Source organism: Equus caballus, chromosome 3 (assembly GCF_041296265.1).
Source record: "Equus caballus isolate H_3958 breed thoroughbred chromosome 3, TB-T2T, whole genome shotgun sequence".
NCBI classification, from domain to species: Eukaryota; Metazoa; Chordata; class Mammalia; order Perissodactyla; family Equidae; genus Equus; species Equus caballus.
This window is the reverse complement of record NC_091686.1, coordinates 45,171,760-45,193,353: the sequence shown is the minus strand read 5'-3', so window position 1 is coordinate 45,193,353 and position 21,594 is coordinate 45,171,760. Positions and strand designations below refer to the sequence as shown.

Genomic DNA, 21,594 nt, shown 5'->3' with positions numbered 1-21,594 from the left:
TCCTCTATTTTGTATGTAGGATGCTGCCACAGTGTGGCTTGAGGAGAGCAGTATGTAGGTCCACAGCCAGGATCCGAACCTGTGAACCCTGGGCCACTGAAGTGGAGCCTGTGAACTTAACCAAGATTTTTCTTTTTTAAAAAATATAATTTCCAAACATTAAGATATTTTAGAAGATATTTGTGAAATACTGTAATAATCCATAATTATGTATGTAAGAAAATTTGTTTAATCGACTGACTACAGTAATTTTCTATACATTTACTTTGTGCTACACTCAAAATCAAGAACTTTTTCCAGTTTCTTATGATCTCAGGAATTAAATCCAAAATTCATTTTGGTATTCAAAAGCCTTACAAAATACATTGCTACCCGTGTCTCACTTACTTCACCAAAAGATACCTGCCACTTTATTCATTTTTCTTTAATGAAACTTTTTATTTAAGGTAACTTTAGATTCATATGAAATTCTAAGAAATAATACAGAGAGATCCCCTGAGCCTATTACCTAATTTCCCCAATGGTAATATCTTTTTAATTACAGGACAGTATCACAGATAGGATAGAGACATTGGTACAGTCAGGATATAAAGAATTTCCATCACCTTGTTCTTGTTGTTTTAGAACCACACCTACTTCCTTCCCCTCCATCCCTTCTTTAACCCCCGACAACCACTAATCTATTCTCTATTTCTATAATTTTGGCATTTCAAGACTGTTAACATAAATAGAATAACGCAGTACATAAATGGAATGAAAGCTTTTGGGATTGGCATTTTTCAGTCAGCATAATTCTTTGGAGACTGATTCAGGTTGTTAGGAAGCCAACAGTTCACATCCATGGTGTGGAGGTAGCACTGTTTCACCATTCACCCACCGAAAGAAATGTGGGTTGTTTCTAGTTTTTGGCTATCACGAATAATACTCTGTGTACATTCATGTACAGGTTTATGGGTAAACATAAATTTTAATTTCCCTGCAACAAATGCCCAGAAATGCAATTGCTGGATTGTATGGTAGCCAAATATTTGGTTTTTTGAGAAACTGCCAAATTGTTTTCACAGAGTGACTATATCATTTTACATCCCATCAACAATGTACGAGTGATCCAGTTTCTCCGCATCGAGACCAGTATCTGGTGTTGTTGCTATTTTTTATTTTAGCCATTCTGATGGGTGTGTAGTCATATCTCATTTTGGTTTTACTTTGTATTATTTCTAATGCTAATGAATGATGTTTAAAATCTTTTCAAATACTTATTTCCCATTTGTATATCATCTTCAGTGGAATGTCTCTTACCTATTTTCTAATTGGATTGTCTGTTTATTTAATTTTGAGTTTGAGGAGCTCTTCACGTATTCTAGATACTAGTCCTTTGTCAGATACATGTTTAGCAAATATATTCTCCTAGTGTATCACTTGTCTTTTCATCCTCTTCACAGGATGCAGAGCAAAAAATTAAATAATTTTGATGAAGTCCAACTTATCAACTTTTCCTTTCATAAAATGTTTTTGGTGTTAAGTCTAAGAAATCACTGACTAGCCTAACATCCTAAAGATTTGCTCCCAAGATTTTCTGCTAAGTGTTTAAAATCTTGGTAAATAAGAAGTTTCAAGTTTCTATTACTAGATTCTTTGTTGTTTTATATTTACATTGTTTCATATTTACGTTCATGATTCATTTTGAGTTCATTCTTGTATAAACTGTGAGATTTAGATCAAAGTTAATTTTTTTTGCCTATGACTGTCCAATTACTCCAAAACCATTTGCTGAAAAGGTTATCTTTCCTCCATTGAATTGCTTTTGCAGCTTTGTCAAAAATCAGCTGGGTCTCTTTGTATGGGTCAATATCTGGGTTTCCTATCCTATTACATTGATCTATGTGTCTACCTCTCTGCCAATACCACACTGATAACTGTAGCTGTAAAGTAAGTCCTGAAATCAGGTACAGTGATTAATCCTACTCCATTCTTTTCTTTTTACTTATTCAGGTTGTTTGTCTTTCCATATGAGTTTTAGAATAAACTTGCTTTTATCTGTAAAAGAGTCTTACTAGGATTTTGACAGAAATTGTGTTAAATACGCATACCAATTTGGGGGGGACTTGACATCTTTATTGTCTTGAGTCTTCAAATCCGTGAACGTGATATACCATTCCATTTATTTAGCTCTGCTCTGATTTCTTTCATTAGTATTGTAAAGCTCTCAGTAAACACATCCTATACAAGTTTTGTTAAATTTACACCTAAGCATTTCTTGTGTGTTTGACTGTAAATGGTAATATATTTTTAATTTCAGTGTCTGCATGTTCACTGCTAGTACATAGAAATATACTAAATATTTCTAAACACAGAAATTGACTTTTGTATGTTTATCTTGTATTCTGAAACCTTGCAGAATTCACTTATTAGTCCTAGGATTTTTTGGGGGGTGGGGGTATAATCCTTTGGATTTTATACATAATCAAGTCATTTGCAAATAGGGACAGTTTGATATCTTCCTTTCCAATCTGTGTGCCTTTTATTTCCTTTTCTCACCTCAATGGACTGATTAGAATTTCCCACTCTATGTTGAATAAGATGGTGAAAGAGGACATTCTTGCTTCAATCCCAATCTTAGGGGGAAAACATTCAGTCTTTCACCACTGAAAGTACAATGTTATCTGAAGGTTTTCTGTAGCTGCTCTTTTATCAGTTTGAGGCAGTTCCCTTCTATTCTTATTTTTCTGTCAGTTTTTATCATGAATGAGTGGTGAAATTTTTCAAATGTTCTTATTGCACTGATTGATAAAATCATGAGATTTTCCTTCTTTATTCTATTCGTATAGAAGATCACACTGATTGATAGTTGAATAGTGCACCAGCTTTGCATCCTTGAATAAACTCCACTTGGTCAGGGTGTATCATTCTTTCTACATATTACTGAATTCTGATATTTTGTTAAGGGTATTTGAGTTTATTCCATGAAGAATACTGGCCTGTAGTTTTCTTTTTTCATAGTGTCTTTGACTGGTTTTGATAGCAGGGTAATACTTACTTTGTAAAATGGATTGGGAAATGTTTCCTTCTCTTCTATTTTCTCAAAGAGGCTGCGTAGAATTGGTTTTAATTCTTCTTTAAAACTTTTAAAAGGCATCTGAGCCTGGAGGCTTCTTTTTGGGAGTTTCTTAACTACAAATTTAATTTACTTAGCAGTTACAGAGCTAGCTGTTCACATTATCTACTTCAGATTGACTGAGTCCTGATCATTTGTAATTCTCAAAGAATTGATCCGTTTCATCTAAGTTGTAAATCTGTGTGTAGAACTGTTCTTTTTTCCTTTGTCAGTCAATTTCAATGATCTTTCAAAGAATTAGTTCTTTTGTTTCATTAATCTTCAGTGTTGTTTTTCTGTTTTCGATTTTATTGATTTCCACTCTCACCATTATTTCCTTCCTTCTTCTTGCTTTGGGTTTATTTTCCTCTTCTTCTAGGTTCATGAGGTGGATGCTTAGATGACTGATTTGAGGCTGTTCCTCTTTTCTGATATACGCATTTCGTGTCATAAGTTTCCTCCCTCATTGCTTTAGCTGGTCCCCTCAAATTCTGATAATGCTACATTTTTACTTAGTTAACGTATTTTTTAAAAAATTTCTCTCGAGACTTCGTGGACCCATAGATTATTTAGAAGTGTGTTGTCCAGTCTCCAAGTGACTGGACACTTTCCAATTACCTTTGTTATTGATTTCTACTTTAATTTCATACGGCCAGAGAACACTCTGTATGATTTCAGCCTTTTAACTTACTGGAGGTTTATTTTATGACCCAGGATGCGCTCTATCTTGGAGTGTGCTCTGTGGGCACTTGCAAAGAATTTATAATTTGCTGTTGCTGGGCGGAGTGTTCTGTAAATGGTGATCAGATCTTGCTGGCTAATGGTGTTTAATTTTTCTATATTCTTGCTGATTTTCTGTCTAGTTGTTCATTCTATCAGTTGTTGAGAGGTGTTGACATTTCCAACTATAATTGTGAATTTATTTATTTCTCCTTCCAGTACTATCAGTTTTTGATTTACATATTTTGCATATCTGTTTTTAGTGCATACACGTTTATACTGTGATGTCTTCTTGAGGAACTGACCCTTTTATCATAATACAGTGTCCCTTTCTGGCATTTTTTTAGTCTAAAGTCTACTTTATGTAATATAGTCACTCCTGTTTCCTTTTGATTAATGTGTGCTTGATATATCTTTTTCCACCTCCTTACTTTCAGCCTGTCTATATTGTTATAAATGAACTGAGCTTCTTGTAGAAAAACATAGTCATGTTTTTTTTTAATTCACTCTGTCAATCTTTTAATTGGTATATTTAGATCATTTGCATGTAATATAATTATTGATAAGTTAGGGCTCACGTCTGCCATTTTACTTTTTGTTTTCTGTTCTCTTTCCTGACTTCCTGTGAGTTACGTGAACATCTTTTTAGAATTCCATTTTGATTTATCCAGTGTTTCCTGCTTTTTAGTAGCTGCTCTAGGTATTGTATATATAACTTATCACAGCCTACGGGTATCATCATCTTACTACTTCAAGTGTACTACAGAATCCTTACTTCTCTTTATTTTCCTTTATCCTTATCCATTTATAATATAATTGCCCTATATATGTTCTCTGCATACATTTAGAACCATATCAGACAACGTTAACATTTTTGCTTCAAGTGTCAACCATAATTGAGAAACTCAAGAGAAGCAGTAAAAAATATTGCATTTACCCATATTTTTGCTTACCATGTTCTTTCTTCCTTCTTCATATTTCAAGATTCCTTCTTTTATTGTTTTCTTTTGTTTAGAGAACTTCCTTTAGCTATTCTATTAGGGCATGTCTGCTAGGGACAAATTCTCTTATTTTTCCTTCATCTGAAAATGTCGATTTCCTCATTATTCCTGAAGGATATTTTTGCTGGGTATACAATTCTGAATTTCTTTTCTTTCAGTACTTGAAAAATGTGCCATCCCCTCCTGGCCTGCACCGTTTCTGATGTGAAATTCACTGTCATTTGACCTGTTTCCCCTTATAGGGAAGGTGTCATTTTTCTTTTACTGCTTTCAAGATTTTTCCTTTGTCTTTAGTTTTCAGAAGTTTGACTGTGATGTGTCTCGGTGTAGATTTTTTGGGTTTATCTGTTTGGGATTCATTCAACTTCTCAAATTATATAAGCTTAGATCTTTTGCCAAGTTTGGAAAGTTTTCGATCTTTATCTTTTGAGTACTTTTTCAGCTATGCTCTCTTTCGCCTATCCTTCCAGGACCCCAATGATACGATTGTTCAATCTTTTGTTGTGATTCCACTTGTCCCTGAGGCTATGTTCTTTCTTCTTTTTTTCAGTCTATTTTCTCCATAGTTCAGATTAGATAATATCTATTTTTCTATTTTCCAGTTCACTGATTCTTTCCTCTTTCTGTCCTTCTGCTGTTTATTACATTTATTGCTAGTTTTTATTTCAGCTTTTGGATTTTTAACTTGTAAAATTTCCATTTGACTCATTACACCTTTTGTTTATTAGCTCAGAGTTTCTATTTCTTTGCTAAGACACTTATTTTTCTAAATTTGTTTCAAACATTTTTTGTAATTGTTTATTGAAGCATTTTTATGATGGATGCCTTAAAATCTTTGTTAGGCAATTCTAATATCTCAGTCATCTCCATGTGCCTATCTAGTGACTGACTTTCTAAATTCAGTTTGAGGTTTTCCTAGTTCTTAGTATGACAAGTGATTTTCAACTGAAATGTGGTCATTTGAGGTATTACCTTATGAGACTCTGAATCTTATCTAAAGCTTCTGTTTTAACTGTCCTCCTCTGACACTACTCTGGTACAGAAAAAGGGAATAGCACCTTGTTACTCCCAGGTGGAAAAAGAGTCCAGATTTCCTCCTTGGCCTCTGATGACAGCTGAAGGGAGGGGAACCTCATTACTGCTGGGCAGGGATGCGATTGCCAGTCCCTCATCAAGTCCTTACTGATACTCCCTTGGCTGGCAAGAATAGGGGTGCCTCATTACTGCTCCCCAGGTGTAGTAAGGATATGGCTTTGCTTACCTTTGGATGGTGGTGAAAATCCTGACTCTCCACCAGGTCACTTATGACACTACTCCAGTGGGGAAAGGAAGGGACGCCTTGTTACTGCCAGGTAGGAGTGGAAGTATCAGCTCCCTACTCGATCTTCTCTGTTACCACCCCAACTGGAGGGTTAGGGCATCTCATTACAGCTCAGAGAGGGTGGCAGCCTAAGTTCTCTACTCAGCCTTGCTGGTGTGGGTATGGGTGCAGTCACAGGTTTTTCCGTGGTATTTGGTTGTAGTAGAATGGCCACTGCTTAAAAGTTTTCTGTCTTGCTAGGCTGTCCCTCTCCTGGTTGTTTGACTAGAGAGAGCATGCTTTTCTTGGAGATTGTCTGTGTTCATTGGTGTTTCTGGGTTGTCTGCTTCTCCAGCACCTAGTCTGACATATAAAAGGCAAAATGAAAACCCAAGCAACTCACTGCCATGTTGTTCTTTGGGTGCCAAGGTCCCTAGCTGGTCTACCTTCTTCTCTCCACCTTTCAGAGTTTTCTTATGTTTGTTTTGTTTTATATATAATATTCAGTTGTACTTAGGACACTCAGTTTTACCCCTTTCAGGGATAAGTACATCTGTTCCATCTTCCTGAAAGTGGAAGTCCTCATTCATTTTTACATCACTTGCCTCATTCTCATACCCAAGCTTCTGCCATCTTCCTTCTCCTCCAATCACAGAAATCATACTCATCTCGAGAAAACTCTTAATTGTCACCTATTATATGAAGGCTTCTCCAGTTACTCTGATCATAATGCTACTTTACATTTCTCACTTTTCTTCAGAAATCTTTACTCTATGTTTTGGTATTTATTTATATTCAGTCTTCTGGGAGATCCTGGGGTAAATCAGTTAATTTCTCTGAGCCTCAATTTTCTTATTTGTGAAAAGAGGATGACATGGGTCCCCTGACTATTTCACAAGATTTTTAACAAGCATTAAATTTTTAAAAATGGTAATGGAAAACTATGAAATGCTTGTCAAATGTTAGGTATTATTATTATTTCCAAATGTTCTGTGAGAGACTTGTTTCCCCTTTATAAATTAAAAATTCTTTGAGTAAGAGGATCTCATATTCTCTTACTGTATTTCTCTATAGACACTAGCCCAAAGGGCAGAACTGACTTCTTTGTTTTTAGACACAGATTCCAGATGTTAAGAATACTGAACAACCAGACCTAACATGGGCAACAGCATCTGATCCATTATTATTTATCAAGCAAACACATTAACAGCTAATCCATGCCCTTTGTTATAACATTCATATAGATGTCAACAGGCCCAGGTACAATTCAAACAGTCTCTGAAATACTTGAAGTCTTTGAAGATAATGCACACTGAGTATGTTTTGAAGACACAGATGTCAAAGAGAAGAAAAGAGATCCATTTCATTCAACTCTTTTTTAAAAGTATGTTTCTATATCCTGCGCAAGTCCCTCTGTAGATGTAAGTAAGATATTCCCTGCTTAGAGAAACTTACAATACTAACTGTAAAGGACAAAGAGTCCCTCTGTAGATGTCAGTAAGATATTCCCTGCTTAGAGAAACTTACAATACTAACTGTAAAGGACAAAGAGTCCCTCTGTAGATGTCAGTAAGATATTCCCTGCTTAGAGAAACTTACAATACTAACTGTAAAGGACAAAGAGCTTCAGAGTTCATTTAGTATACCCTCCTTGATAACAACTCTTTATTTTTAAAGCTTTACAAAACACACAAATGAAAATATCTATTTAATTTAATTCCGGAAACCAATTATCTCCTCTTTTTCTATTCTTGGAGGAAATAAAAAGCAAGTGTTCTCCATCTTCTGTAAAAAGTGTTTTGGTAATTACAGAGCAATCAATCCATACTTACCTTTTACACAAAAGAAAAAACTATAGTCTTTGCTTAGAATAAACAGCCTGATAACCCAAAAACAGAGGTTAAGATCTATTTGTTAAAGATAAAACAAGATGATTCAGGAGGTAATGAAAAGACCCTGTGTGCTGAATGAATGAAACTTACCATTTCTGTATGATGACACAAGCTGTAATATTCTCTAATTAACTACCTTTGCTCACCAAGCATCTGTGGACTGCAACCTGGGTTTTCTACATAGTTTCCACTTAATGAAAAATGGGCTCATCAGCCAACTCCCTATTCTGACCCTCTCTGGGATTAATAAATTAGCCTTCTGATTTACATATAACCTCTGTGTACTGAATAGCTTGAGCCTCTCCTCTAGAGATGAATCACCTCCTAGCACACTGATAAACATTAAGTTTTTGGTTTTGCAAAGCACAGCATAAAACTGAAATGTATCACCCCAAAGTACAATCACTTTGTAAAACCCCTTCTGAGTGTCAAGCTGGGGGGACATGTACACTGCTCATCTCTTCCAAACGTAACACAGGCTATAAAAATATTGGTAGATCCACTTACTGTTATTCCAAGACCAATAATGCTACCATGACTTCAATACAAGTGGGAGAAAGAAGCAGTTTAATGTTCTCAGCATTAATGAAGAATTAATACTGAAATCACCTAGCACATCACAAACATGCAAACAATTCACTGCCAAAATGCTTTTAAACGTGTTTAAAAACACCAAAAACTTTAAATTATTTTAATTCATAATGTGAAAAACATTTTTTACCTTTTAGGGGACTATGTGCTAAAGTTAGTGTTTTTGAGGGAAGAAACTTTTCCAGTACTTTCAACATACCACTTTCAATTGAGGGAAACACAGAGAAGGCGCTCAGTGCACAGCGCCACTTCACTCCCACCAGCACCACTTTGGCGGCTGCTTTTATTGGAATATATTCATAATCCCCAAATGGATTTTGCTTGGCAACTTCCTTCAAGAAATAAAACTATTTTTGAAACAATTTTAACAATATTTTTTTTGAAAGACCAATTGAGTTGTCTATCTTTTAGGAACATTTTAAAAATGAGTATCTCCTTCTTATTATTCCAAGACTCCAGCAATTCACTGTAAATATTATACATTGGCTCTATGAATGCCAAATTCACAAGAACATCACAAACTTCAGCATTTTCCTATGATCTAAAAGTTAACTATTATGAATAAATGGTATGTAACAAACATGAAATTACAAAATCAGTTCTCTAACATTTCTTTACTAAAATGGCAAAAAACTAAAATAATATTGAGAAAGAAAATGAAGAAAAGTGAATAGTAGGCAGAAGGAAAGAAACTAATTCTTAAAAAGAAAAAATATCCCATTAGTTGAAACTACATACAAAAAATGCAAAAATTGGCCAGAGTTAATACAAATCTAAGAACACTGGGCAGATAGTGATTCCAAGTAATTTCCAATTCTAGACAGTCTCCAATATCTCAAAAGCTTTTTTTTGCTTTTAGTTTCCTTAGAACCAGTTGGTAATATGCTAGCTCATGCATAATCATCACATCACTTGTACACGGTAAGCTAGAAAGCATGTACGGGTATCTATACAAGTTACTTAGGACTTCGCCAAAGCTGGCATGTTCCTTTTGTAAAGCCAAAGTGCATTTGTTTGGCTTTTGGTATAATAAGTTAATAGTGAAGTTTTAAAGGATTTTGAGGACCCTTGCTTATGCTGGCTTCCAAATGCACCAGTCTAAAGGCAGAATTTAATATTCTGAAACAAAGCGGACCTTAAAAAGAGCTTAGTAAAACTGCTTTAAAAGGTTTACTTTACTTTTAAAAGCATCTGTTGCTCCAGGTGCATGGTTTTTGTCTGGATGAAACTTCAAAGCAAGCTTTCTATAAGCTTTTTTCAAATCTTCATCACCAGCATCTTTGGTAACTCCAAGTACTTCATAGTAATTTTTACATTTGTTTATGCTGTGAACAAGAGAGTATGTTATAATGTAAATTTCAAGGAAGAATTTCACATGACATATCTAACTTTGTACTGATTAGAATAGTATAAAGGACCGTCTGTGGATCATTTTCTCAATACCAAATGATAGCTTTTACTGTTAAGGGTTATTGTTTCCTTCTCTTTTCTGACCACAGACCATTCCTCTAACCTCTTTTCAGTCTAAGGAGAGTCGGCCATGAGAATGTCCTTGGTATAATTTATCACAACTACAGAGAAGAAAGCAAAGCCCCTAACAGCTGTGGGTGAAGGACGCAGCACACACTGTAACCAAAATGAGAGGATAAGAACAATTTTATAGTACTCAAGTGCATAAAGAAATTCCAAAACTCCTCGCAAGTATGTCACAGCTAAGGATTAATACATACTGCATCCCAACAGTTTTGTTGTCGCATAACCTAGACCTACCCAAACATCAAAGCAACAGTTTAGTGCATGTACAACAATTACAGTACCCTATGGTTTCAGTGTCGAGGCAAGTTAATTCAGCTTGGCTATGCTAAAGAGAATTCATCTGTATCAGTCTCTGAAAAAGATAAAATATCACAATAAAATACATCATGGGACTCAAAAATGTTTGTTACACACGATTTTCATGATGATGAGCATACTCTTAAAGATTACTTACATAGTTTATAACCCTAAAGACATAACAGATTTAAGCCTGGGGTCTTTAAAGTATGTTAGGAAAAGAAATACTCTGAACGGAGCAGAGAACACTAACACTTTTGGATGCTAACATTCTCCCATGACCTAGTAATTTTCCTTCACTAAAATCCAGGTACATTTTAAATATTTTTTGTGGAGTCCTTTATGACTTTAGATGTGTTCTGTGAGTGAGTGCTTGGTGATAGAGGCAGTAACAGGCAAGAGGATCTGAGGCATAACTGTTCACTGGCAGCTAAACAATGGAAAAGACTCACTCAAAGTTGTCAAAGAAAAGAACCCTAGTTGATCATTTTTTACTACTGAACCTATTAACCATCACAGTGCTCGGGACATGACAGGATCTCAACAAATGTTTCTGGAATAAATGAGCTTTAGCTCTCCTTTCATTATGAAAGTATTCATCATTTGTTATAGCAACAAGGGAAAAAAAAAGAGAAGCTACTGTATAACATTATAGAAATTTTCTTATAATCACATCAACAAAAATCTGTTATGCAGTCTTCTTTATAGTAATAATAATTAAAATTGGATTTTTCTACCTTAGATAATAAATATTAACACAAGTCAATTTTATTTCATAAACATGACATTTCCTTTATTTAGTCAGTAGTATTTATTGAGCACCAACTACATCCCAGACTGTGTTCTGGGCACCTGAGATACATTAGCGAACAAAAGAGAGAAAGATCCTGGTTTGTAGAGACCCACTCTCCTAGATACGTTTAGAAACTATGTGATAGAAAAAAAGGGGAGGGGCCATTTATACAACACCTACACAGGTCCACAATCCCATATCCATGTTCCAATATTCATAAAGCTCTGAAAAATGAGTTATTCTATAACTAATTTGACTGCAAAAACCTGATTTTAACTCTTTCAGAGGAAAAACTTGACCCAAACAGATGTGAAGCTGCTATAGAATCTTCACTTATCCCATTTCAGTGTGAATATTTGTACGTTTTGCTGCAGAAATGTTATTCTTAGATTATGTTTGGGCTGCTTACCAAACCCTCCTAAAACATGATATAATGTATAATATATATGCTTCCTATTACCCTTCTAAAATATGAAGAATTCTGAATAGTCCACAACAATTTCACAGAGAAAACTTTAAATTTCTTATTATGCTGATTACTTTACACAAATTATCTCATTTACTCCTCATCAGGTAGATATTATTCCCATTTAACCAATGAGGAAATCAAGGCTTTGAGTGGTTAAGTAAATTGCCGAAAGTCATAGAACCAGGCAATAGATGAGAACTGAGATTTATATCTTCAACAAAAACTTACTGAACATCTGCTTTCTGCCAGACCCTGTTTCAGATACTATAGTGGTGAATAAACAGTAGAAGAATCCCTGCTCACATTAAATTCACAATTGGAGAGGGACAAGCAATGAGTAAACACACAAGTAAAACAGAAAGCACATCATATGGTGATAAATATTTAGAGAAAAATAAAGTGGCCAAGGGTAGGCATGCTATTTTGAACAGTGGTTAGGAAAGATCTAAGAATTAAGGATGCAAATCTCAGTTTGACTTGACAATCCTACTGCAGTCTCAGAACCAGAAGAAAGAAGAAAAGGAGCCCTTCAGACTCCAGAGTAGTCATCCTCCGCCCTTCTATTTGCTTTTCCAGTGTTTAAACAGACTCTCGCCTCTTCTAGATATTTTCAGATGTTGGTTTTGGTGCCCAGAACATGCCTTCTCTGCCTCCTTTCTTGCTCAGTTAGTTTCTACAACTTCTTCAGACCTCAGCTTAGCTCTTCCTTTTCTCCAGAACTCAAATTCGTCAAGACTAAGTTTGATGGCCCTCATACCTTCCCAAAGCCCTCTGAACTTAGCCCTGTCCCAGGAATCACCTCCGCCTATTGCAGCTGCCTGTCTACTTGTCTGACCTCTCTTCCAGACTACAGGCCCCTGAAGGCAGGGACTGGGCCTGGCCACCACCTTTCATGACAGAAGGATGGATCACTGGTTCAATTTAAGGGCAGAAATAGTGAGGGTCTAAAAGTCATTTTCGGACCAAAGATGCTAAGTGCTGTAATGAAAATGTATTTGGCACCAAAAATCAATTTGGAATAGAGGAAGAGAGACTGTGGGACAGGGAACAGAGCTAAGAATATGACAGACACTATCTGAATGCAGGAAAAAAAGGCAGTGATAAACAAAACACTGAACAATCCTAAAGTCATTACTATTTGGTTTGAATGCATAAGATGTTTAATTATGTACGAGATTAACCTTCTAAAATTGTTTTGTTGGTATTTCCTGAGTACAAAAGGCTAGACAACAGAAAAAGGCAGCCCGGGAGCGGCTGCTGACAGTGTAGGCAAATTGGTTGGCATTCGCAATCCTCTAGACATGGGTCATAAAGCTAAGAATTGCCATCAAGAGAAAAAAGGTAGGAAAAACAATTATTTCACTAATTCTTAGCTGTATCGAGCTCTACCATATCTTCCCTGCACTGACTTTTTCATCACAGATTAGAGGAGAAATTCTCTGAGAAGCCAGCAGCGAGGTATACAGTCGACATCACCAATGGACAGGATGAAGACTACATATTTCAGTAAATGCTCCAAATGTACTCATTTACCTAATTTTTCACACTTGAATGAGAAATTACCATTTGCATATTTATTTCTATTCATATTTTGCTCATCGTGCTCCTTTTCACCAGCTAAATGCATTTGTCACACTTTTTACAGTTCACTTCTTACTGAAAGATTCAAACTTTCTTCTCCATCCTCATCAAATAATTTTTTAAAAAACAAAGAAAAATGAAAATAAATTAAAAAGATGTAACCCATTACCTACGCTGGAAGAAAGTATTATGCAACAGGGCCCGAAAGGCCCGTCAGGAGCTCAGCAAAGGAGAAGCGTGTATGGCTGAGCCTTTGGCGTCTTCCTCGGAGTGCCAGAGAGCGCCGTGGGCACGGGAGGAAGGCCCTCTTGAGAGTCTTTTGTTCGTGTCATAGCTAATTATTTAAGAGACTCTAAATTTAATTGGTGTTTAAGGAAATACTTTTTATTCCTGAGACAAGGGATGATTTTATAAGTTTAGCCAATGATTTATTTTCCTTTCATTTAAGGAACTACAGCTTATATCAAATCCTAATCAAATCCCTGTAATTCAAATGACGTAGCTGTAGTCCAGAAGTCTCCTAATAATAAATATAACGGTGGGTCCAGTTAATGATTTCACACTGATCCTATAAATTTTTAAAATAAAAAAATGGACTTTTGGTCAATGAGATATTAAAAACCTCTTCAAATTAGATCTATGACACCTTTTTCCCAATTTTTTAATACACTTCAACACAAAGACAACAGTGCTTAGTTTCACAGAGAATTCATCTTACAAAGTCACACACGTTCCTCAGTGACTATAAACTAGCTCTTCCTAACGCAATGGATGCAGTGTTACTGCATGGCTTCTCCATGGAGCCAAACTGTCACCGAGCAACTGATGTGCATAATCGTGCCACCAAGACAACACGGCTGTCTTCAGGAAAATCCCCTATGTGTAAGTAAAACAAAACACAACAACATACAACATGTAAGCATTTGCTGGCGATCTGTCACCTCACTAAAGCAACACTTCTGAAGGCTAACATAGCGGATAAGCGTTACATGATTCAGCTTAGCAACTTTTATATAAGGTACCCACTGAAGTATTTCGAACAACTTAGGATTCGATTAAAGAATGTTCCGGGGCCGGCCCCGTGGGCCAGTGGTTGGGTTCACGTGCTCTGCTTTGGCGGCCCAGGGTTTCACCGGTTCAGATCCTGGGCACGGACATGGCACCACTCGGCAGGCCATCTTGAGGCGGCATCCCACATGTCACAACTAGAAGGACCCACAACTAAAAGTATGCAACTATCTACTGGGGGAGATTTGGGGAGAAAAAGCAAAAAAAAAAAAAAAAAAAAAAAGATTGGCAAGTTGTTAGCTCAGGTGCCAATCTTTAAAAAGAAAAAAAAGTTCCAATCATATTTAGTCCCCAAAGAAAAAAACTACATTTATTTAATAAAAAAAGGTCTAATAAAATTATTGACCAGAGAAACAATCTCTAATACAGGTGTACTACTAAGCTAATACTTGTACCCGATAAGAACTCAGAGTCTCGGACCTGGCTAGGACCTCAAGGCTCAGCAGCAACCCTTATCCCCTCCGCCCTCCCCCTCTGCAGAGCCCAGCCTTTCCCCACTCTGCTCGAGCTTTCCCTCTCATCTCTTTTCTTCAGACTCTCAGAGGAAAATCTTATCTCCAATTTCACAGAGAATACAGAAGCCAACAGAAACTCCCTCAAGGTTTTATGTTTCCATCTGTCAATTCGGCCCATATACAAAGTGTATCTGCACCCACTAGCATCTGTCATTCTTCCATTCTCAAAACATCCCCCTGCCTACCTACCAAAACAGAGATAGCAAAGCAAAGTGCTGCTCTTTCTTCATTTCTACCACACCTTGAGCTACTCCTCTTTTCCTTTCAAGGCTAGGGTAAAAGAAATAGAGAAAGAAGGTTTTTTAAAAATAACATCAGATTTAGGAGAGTCTTATACTCCAAAACTGTCAACTATATTTTCTTGGTGATATTTTCAAATATATACGTGATTCTATAGTCTTTCAAAAAAGAAATCACAAAATGATTCTAAGTAAAACTCACATATGATACAATGAACACTATTTAGGCCCTTCATTGAGAACATGTTCTCCCAACCAAAATAATGTCTACCAGAAAAGACAATTTGTTTTCGGATAGATGTGGTTTCCTGGAACTCATCTCAGCACACTGTTTAATTAAAGTTTTTGCTTAAAGAAATTCTCCAGCAAGTCTCTCATTTATTCACTTATCTCACATAGTCAGCCACCTCTGACACAATACTATAGTTATAAAAGTGGTTAGCAACATTATTTATGTTCTCAAAGTGCTTCAGTACCATTCATGCTAATCAAATACCCTTTTCCATGGCTTTACCAAGACTAGGCAGTCTTCTTTTACTATTGTGGTCACACTCAGATAAAATATTACAATCAAGCTTTAGCATCTAAATACATAAGAAAAAAAGCAAAATATAAATACATTAATATTTGATTCAAAATGGCTTTAATTCCAAATTATAGTGAGTAAAAAAATGAACTAAAAAGCAAAAATGGAGGAAAAAGGGTGAGAAAAGAAAGGAAATAAGACTAAAAGAGAAACAGGTAAGAAAGGGCAAAAGAGAAAGACGACCTAGTAGTTTTACCGACTCTTCACTTGAGCTAGTTCCACACGTGCTAAGTGACTGCACGTGCATTCCCGACTCAGCCTGTGCAGAGCCTGGCGCGCTCGCCTTGGTCTCCCTAGAGAACATCAGTGCCACGTCAGCACAGCTTCCTGAGCCGTAGCAGGAAACAAAACACTATTTCTCTAGTGTTTCAGACTCACAGGTTCCTTTTATTTTCAGAAAATCTTTTCTTAAGTATAAAATTAGTAAAGTCAGATCCTCAAAACCTAGTTCATAATTTTTCAACTTTACCTAATTCTTCTGTAGAAGTGTATCATGAGGTAAAACTAAAACATTGAGAATCATTAGAATAAGAAAAATATTAAAAGGAGAGGACATTATAGTGTTTGCATATATATAAAAATAGCCTTAAAGAAAGAACATAAATAGAAAAAAAACTTCATTAATATGTGATATTATATATCTTTATTTATAATAGAAAATGTTGTTGCTTGCCCTCAATTTTCCTATCATGTGGAATTCTCCTGTTTTCACGTATACATAAAACAACACAATTCTTTATCCTCTTTCAATATTATTATCAAAACACTTCACTGTGTCAAAAAATTGAAATAATTTTCCTCAAAGAAAAAATTATCTGGAAGTGCCTTTGTGGCCTATAGTTACTTTAAAAGATGGAAACTTCCACAGAGTCAGTACTTTACAGACTGATTTTACAAAGAATATAAAGCATAAGACACCCAGAGTTGAATTCCTCAATGTCTGTTCTATCGAAATATAACTCAAACACCTTTTCTAGCTGTTCTAACATTAAAAACTGCATTAGTATCAATTACAGCTGAGGTAAGTCAGACTTTTTCCTACCTGAGAACTCCATCCACCTGGTCTTTGGTGTAGCCTTTCCCACCTTCCCCACCGGCAGTCGTGCTGTCCTTCGTGCAGTTAGGCCTGCCCTGATCTCCACTTGTGGCGGGTTTGCGGCAATGAGGGCTACTTCCAGCAGTGCTTCCATTTTTCATAATTATTTCCAACAGTGCTGTGGAAAGACACAGAGAGCATACTATGCCTGTTTACATGAAGGTACATAGACACGATCTTGAGAAGAAAGTCATAAAGACGACAAATTAAAAATCGTGTATTCCAAAAAGATTTACGATAGGACCTTTTTAAAGAGCAAGCATTCCCTTATGTACATAACTGTTTACAGACATTTAATCACCATGTAAAAGTAGAATGTTAAGAAATTTAAAGCTAATAACTCAAAATTACTATCATTCAATTACTTATGACATACTTTTACTTGTTATATCATGGTGAAACTGCAGAATACCAAAGAAAAAAGAGAGAGTCTTTAAAGTAGCCAATGAGATTATCTACAAAGAAACAGAAATTAGACTTCCCATTTTATTTCTCAACAGCAACAATGGCAGCTAAAATAACACTATCTTCAAAACGCTCAGGAAGAATAACTGACAATTTGAGTTCTGCAGCAATTTTCTAGAAAATGCACAAGATTAAAAACGTTTTCAAACAAACAAAAACTAAGAAAATTTACCACTAAGCTTTCACAAGAGGATACTGTAATATGTATATTTTGGGCAGAAGGAAAATGCTTCCAGACAGGCTGAGATGTATGGTGAGCAAATACTGTGGTAAATGTGTGAGTAAATCTGAACACTGAGTCTATAAAACAGTAATAGTTATGTCTAGGATTTGCTTTAAGATGCTGGAGGGGCATAAAAAAGGGGATGGAGAGACTATATGAAATAAAATTGGCCGTATATATTCATAATGGTTACAGACAGGAGGGTGTAGTAATTTACTATACTATTCTCTTTCCTTTTGTGTATGTCTGAAACTTCCCATAAGTTAAAACTAAACATAAAAAAAAAAAAAACAAGAGCACTAAAAGGAAAAAAAGAGAAATCCACCATGATGGTAGATTTTAACACATTTCAGTCAATAACTGACATCGAGTTGACTAAAAAAATCACTAAGGATACAAATGATATAAACATCTAAATTATCAAGCTTGATCTATGAGACACAACATTATATCCAACAACTGGTGAATATTCATTCTTTACAGGTACACAAGGAATGAAAGTTGACTAAATTATAGGTAGGTTGTAATGTTATCCTCTTCAAATCTCAAAGAGTTAGCATCATATATAGAGCACAATGCATTTAAGTGAGAAATCAATCACAAAAATCTAACCGGAAAGATCACAAATGGGCTGCAAAGAAAAAAAAATCTAGACAACTTATGTATCAAAGAAATAATCATAATAGAAATAAGAAAATAGAATTGAATAAAAATGAACATACTACATATCAGCACTTGTGGGTCAACAAATGGTGCTGGGACAACTGCATATCCACATGCAACACAACGAATACCTTCCTCATACTACACACAAAAATTAACTCAAAACGGATCACACACCTAAATGTAGGAGCTGAAACCATAAAACTCAGAAGAAAATATAGGAGTAAATCTTTGTGACCCTGATTTAGGCAAAACATTCTTAGATATGACGAAAGTACAAATGACAAAAGAAAAAATAGAGAAACTGGAATTCATCAAAGTTAAAAACCTTTTCCCTTCAAAGAATACCATCAATATGGTAAAGAGACAACCCACAAAATACGAAAAAGTATTTAGAAAATCATATATCTGAAAGAGACATATACCCAGAATATATAAAGAACTCTTACAATTCAATAACGAAAGGACCAAAAACAATTAAAAAATGAGCAAAGGATCTAAATAGACAGTCTCCAAAATAGACATACAAATGGCCAACAAGCACATGAAAAGTTGTTCAACATCAATAGCCATTAGGCAAATGAAATTAAAACCACAATAAGATACCACTTCACACCTACTAAGATGACTATAATCAAAAAGATGAACAATAACGAGTGTTGGTACGGATGTAGAGAAATTGGAACCCTCATACACTGTGGGTGAGAACGTAAAATGGCGTGGCCACTTTGAAAAATTGTCTGATAGTTCTTTAAAAGATTAAACATATAGTTACCATTTGACCCAACAATCCCATCCCTGAGTTTATGCCCAAGAGAAATAAAAACATACATCTACAGAGAAACTGGTTCACAAGTGTTCAAACAGCATTGTTCATAATAGAAAAAAAGTGGAAACAATCCAAATGTCCATCAACAGATAAATGGATAAATAAAATGTGGTATGTCCATAGAATGGAATATTATTCAACCAGAAAAAGAAATGAAGGGGTCAGCCCAGTGGCGCAGAGGTTAAGTTCACACATTCTGCTTTGGCAGCCCGGAGTTCACCGGTTCGGATCCAGGGTGCAGACAGGGCACTGCTTGACAAGCCATGCTGTGGCAGGCGTCCCACATATAAAGTAGAGGAAGATGGGCACGGATGTGAGCTCAGGGCCAGTCTTCCTTAGCAAAAAGAGGAGGATTGGCCACAGATGTTAGCTAATCTTCCTCAACAAAAAGGAAGGAAATGAAGTACTGATATATGCTATAACATGGATGAACCTTGAAAACATGCTAAGTGAAAAAAGCTAGTCACAAAAGACCACATATTGTGTGATGCATTTATATGAAATGTACAGAACAGGCAAATCTGCAGAAACAGAAAGTAAATTAGTGGTTGCCAAAGGCTAGTGGGAAGGGAAGGGTGGAACTGGGGAGAAATGAGGAGTGACTGCTATTGAGTAGGGGGTTTCTTCGTGAGGTGAAGAAAATGTTCTAAAATTGATTGTTGTAATGGTTGCACAGCTCTGTGAATATACTAAAACCCACTGAATGGTATCCTTTAAATGAATGAATTGTATGTATGTGAATTATAGCTCCATAAAGGTGTTACATATATATTTTAAATTGCAGCAGTACATTGGCAAATTTTCAAACATAGAGATATTTATCATCTAATTTTATATACATAAGAGAACTTCTTTCTACTATATCTTTTCCCCAGCTAGTGCATTCAGGAGGTCTATGTGGGTACAGTAAGTAGTCCTCCCTTATCCATGGGGGATACAATCCAAGACCCCCAGTGGATGCCTGAAACTGTGGATAGTACAGTACCCTATATATACCATGTTTTTTCCTATAGATACATACCAATGGATAAAGTTTATAATTTATACATTAGGCAAGTAAGAGATTAACAACAATAATAAAATAGAACAATTCTAACAATAAACTGCAATAAAAGTTACCATAGATCTTAACAACCTCAGCATACAATTTGTTTTCTTTTCTATTTAAGTCAAGAACTTTCATCACTTCACTTGAAAGCACTTTATGGCTTCTCTTGGGCATATCTGAATTGCCAGTATCACTACTCTTGCACTTTGGGGCCATTATTAAGTAAAATAAAGGTAACTTGAACACAAATACTGCAGTACTGCTACAGTCAACCTGATAACCGAGTAGGCTAAGTGACGAAAGGGTGGGTAGTGTATATACACTGTAGATATGCTGGACAAAGTGGTAATTTATGTCCCAGGCAGGACGGAGCCTGACAATGGGAGATGCCATCACACTACTGAAAATGGCGTGCAATTTAAAACTTATGAATTGCTTATTTCTGGAATTTTCCATTTCATATTTTCAGACCAAAGGTGACCCCGGGTAACTGAAAGCACAGAAAGTGAAATGCGGATAAGAAAGGACTACTGAGGACTAGTGTATTACCCTCTGTGTGGGAAGGAGTAGAGGATTTAACAGGGCATTTACCAGTCCACAGAACAAAAGAAATCCATATTAACCAACAGGGACACAACACAGCACAGTACGCAAAACTGAGAAAAGTGCATAAAAAGTAATGGGTTTTGCTTACTACAGGAGCACATGAGTGAGAGTCCACAATAAACTCTTAAGGGCATAGAACACTCCAGTCACTACAAACTCTCAAAACCAATCAGTCAAATCTCTCTTCCAGAACAAAATTACATGAAGGAGAAACTGCTGGGAACAAGATCTAAACTGAAGAGGACGGGGCAACAGAAAAAAAGAAATGAAAACCTCTAGATAAAGTGGGGAAGGAGAAAGGAGTGAGGAGATCTTACATAGCAAGGTGACATATTTCCAAACATTACACAAAACCTGGAGAAGGAGGGGCTGGCCCGATGGCGCAGCAGTTAAGTGCACACATTCTTCTCGGTGGCCCACGATTCACCGGTTCAGATCCTGGGTGCAGACATGGCACCTCTTGGCAAAAGCCATGCTGTGGTAGGCGTCTCACGTATAAAGTAGAGGAAGATGGGCATGGATGTTAGCTCAGGGCCAGTCTTCCTCAGCAAAAAGAGGAGGATTGGCAGTAGTTAGCTCAGGGCTAATCTTCCTCAAAAAAAAAAAAAAAAACTGGAGAAGGATCTCTGTGTATTTAGAAAGGCTAACTAACTTCACATATAGACGAGTAAAAGAAATGATAAAAGTGAAATCTGATACAAGGTTATTATGAGAAAAAAAGAGAATAGGAAGAGAATAAATCTCTGCAGACAGTGAAAGCACAACACAAAGACCTGCCGGAAAAAGAGGCACACACTATAACCTACTACTTCAAAACAAGCTGGAAAGACACTAAGCAATTATACACAATATAAAGAACAACATAAACTAAAATCTGAACAATTCCAAAACTTATCTATCCAGAGCTTACGTGATAAAACTCAGGAAAGAATAAGAAATAAAAGAAAAAATCAATTCAAAAAGACAGAACTAGAAAAAACAA

General features: G+C 36.0%; 1 protein-coding gene across 1 annotated transcript in view; it reads right to left on the bottom strand.

Annotated features, from left to right (window-relative positions):
- DNAJB14 (DnaJ heat shock protein family (Hsp40) member B14) overlaps nt 1-21,594 on the bottom strand; it is a 53,644-nt gene that overhangs the window by 14,797 nt on the left and 17,253 nt on the right. Inside the window, exons 2-3 of the mRNA XM_023637660.2 lie at nt 16,725-16,896; nt 9,778-9,923 (exon numbers count right to left, since the gene is read on the bottom strand). Coding sequence (XP_023493428.1) covers nt 9,778-9,923; nt 16,725-16,896 — 318 coding nt within the window. The remainder of the gene's footprint in view (nt 1-9,777; nt 9,924-16,724; nt 16,897-21,594) is intronic.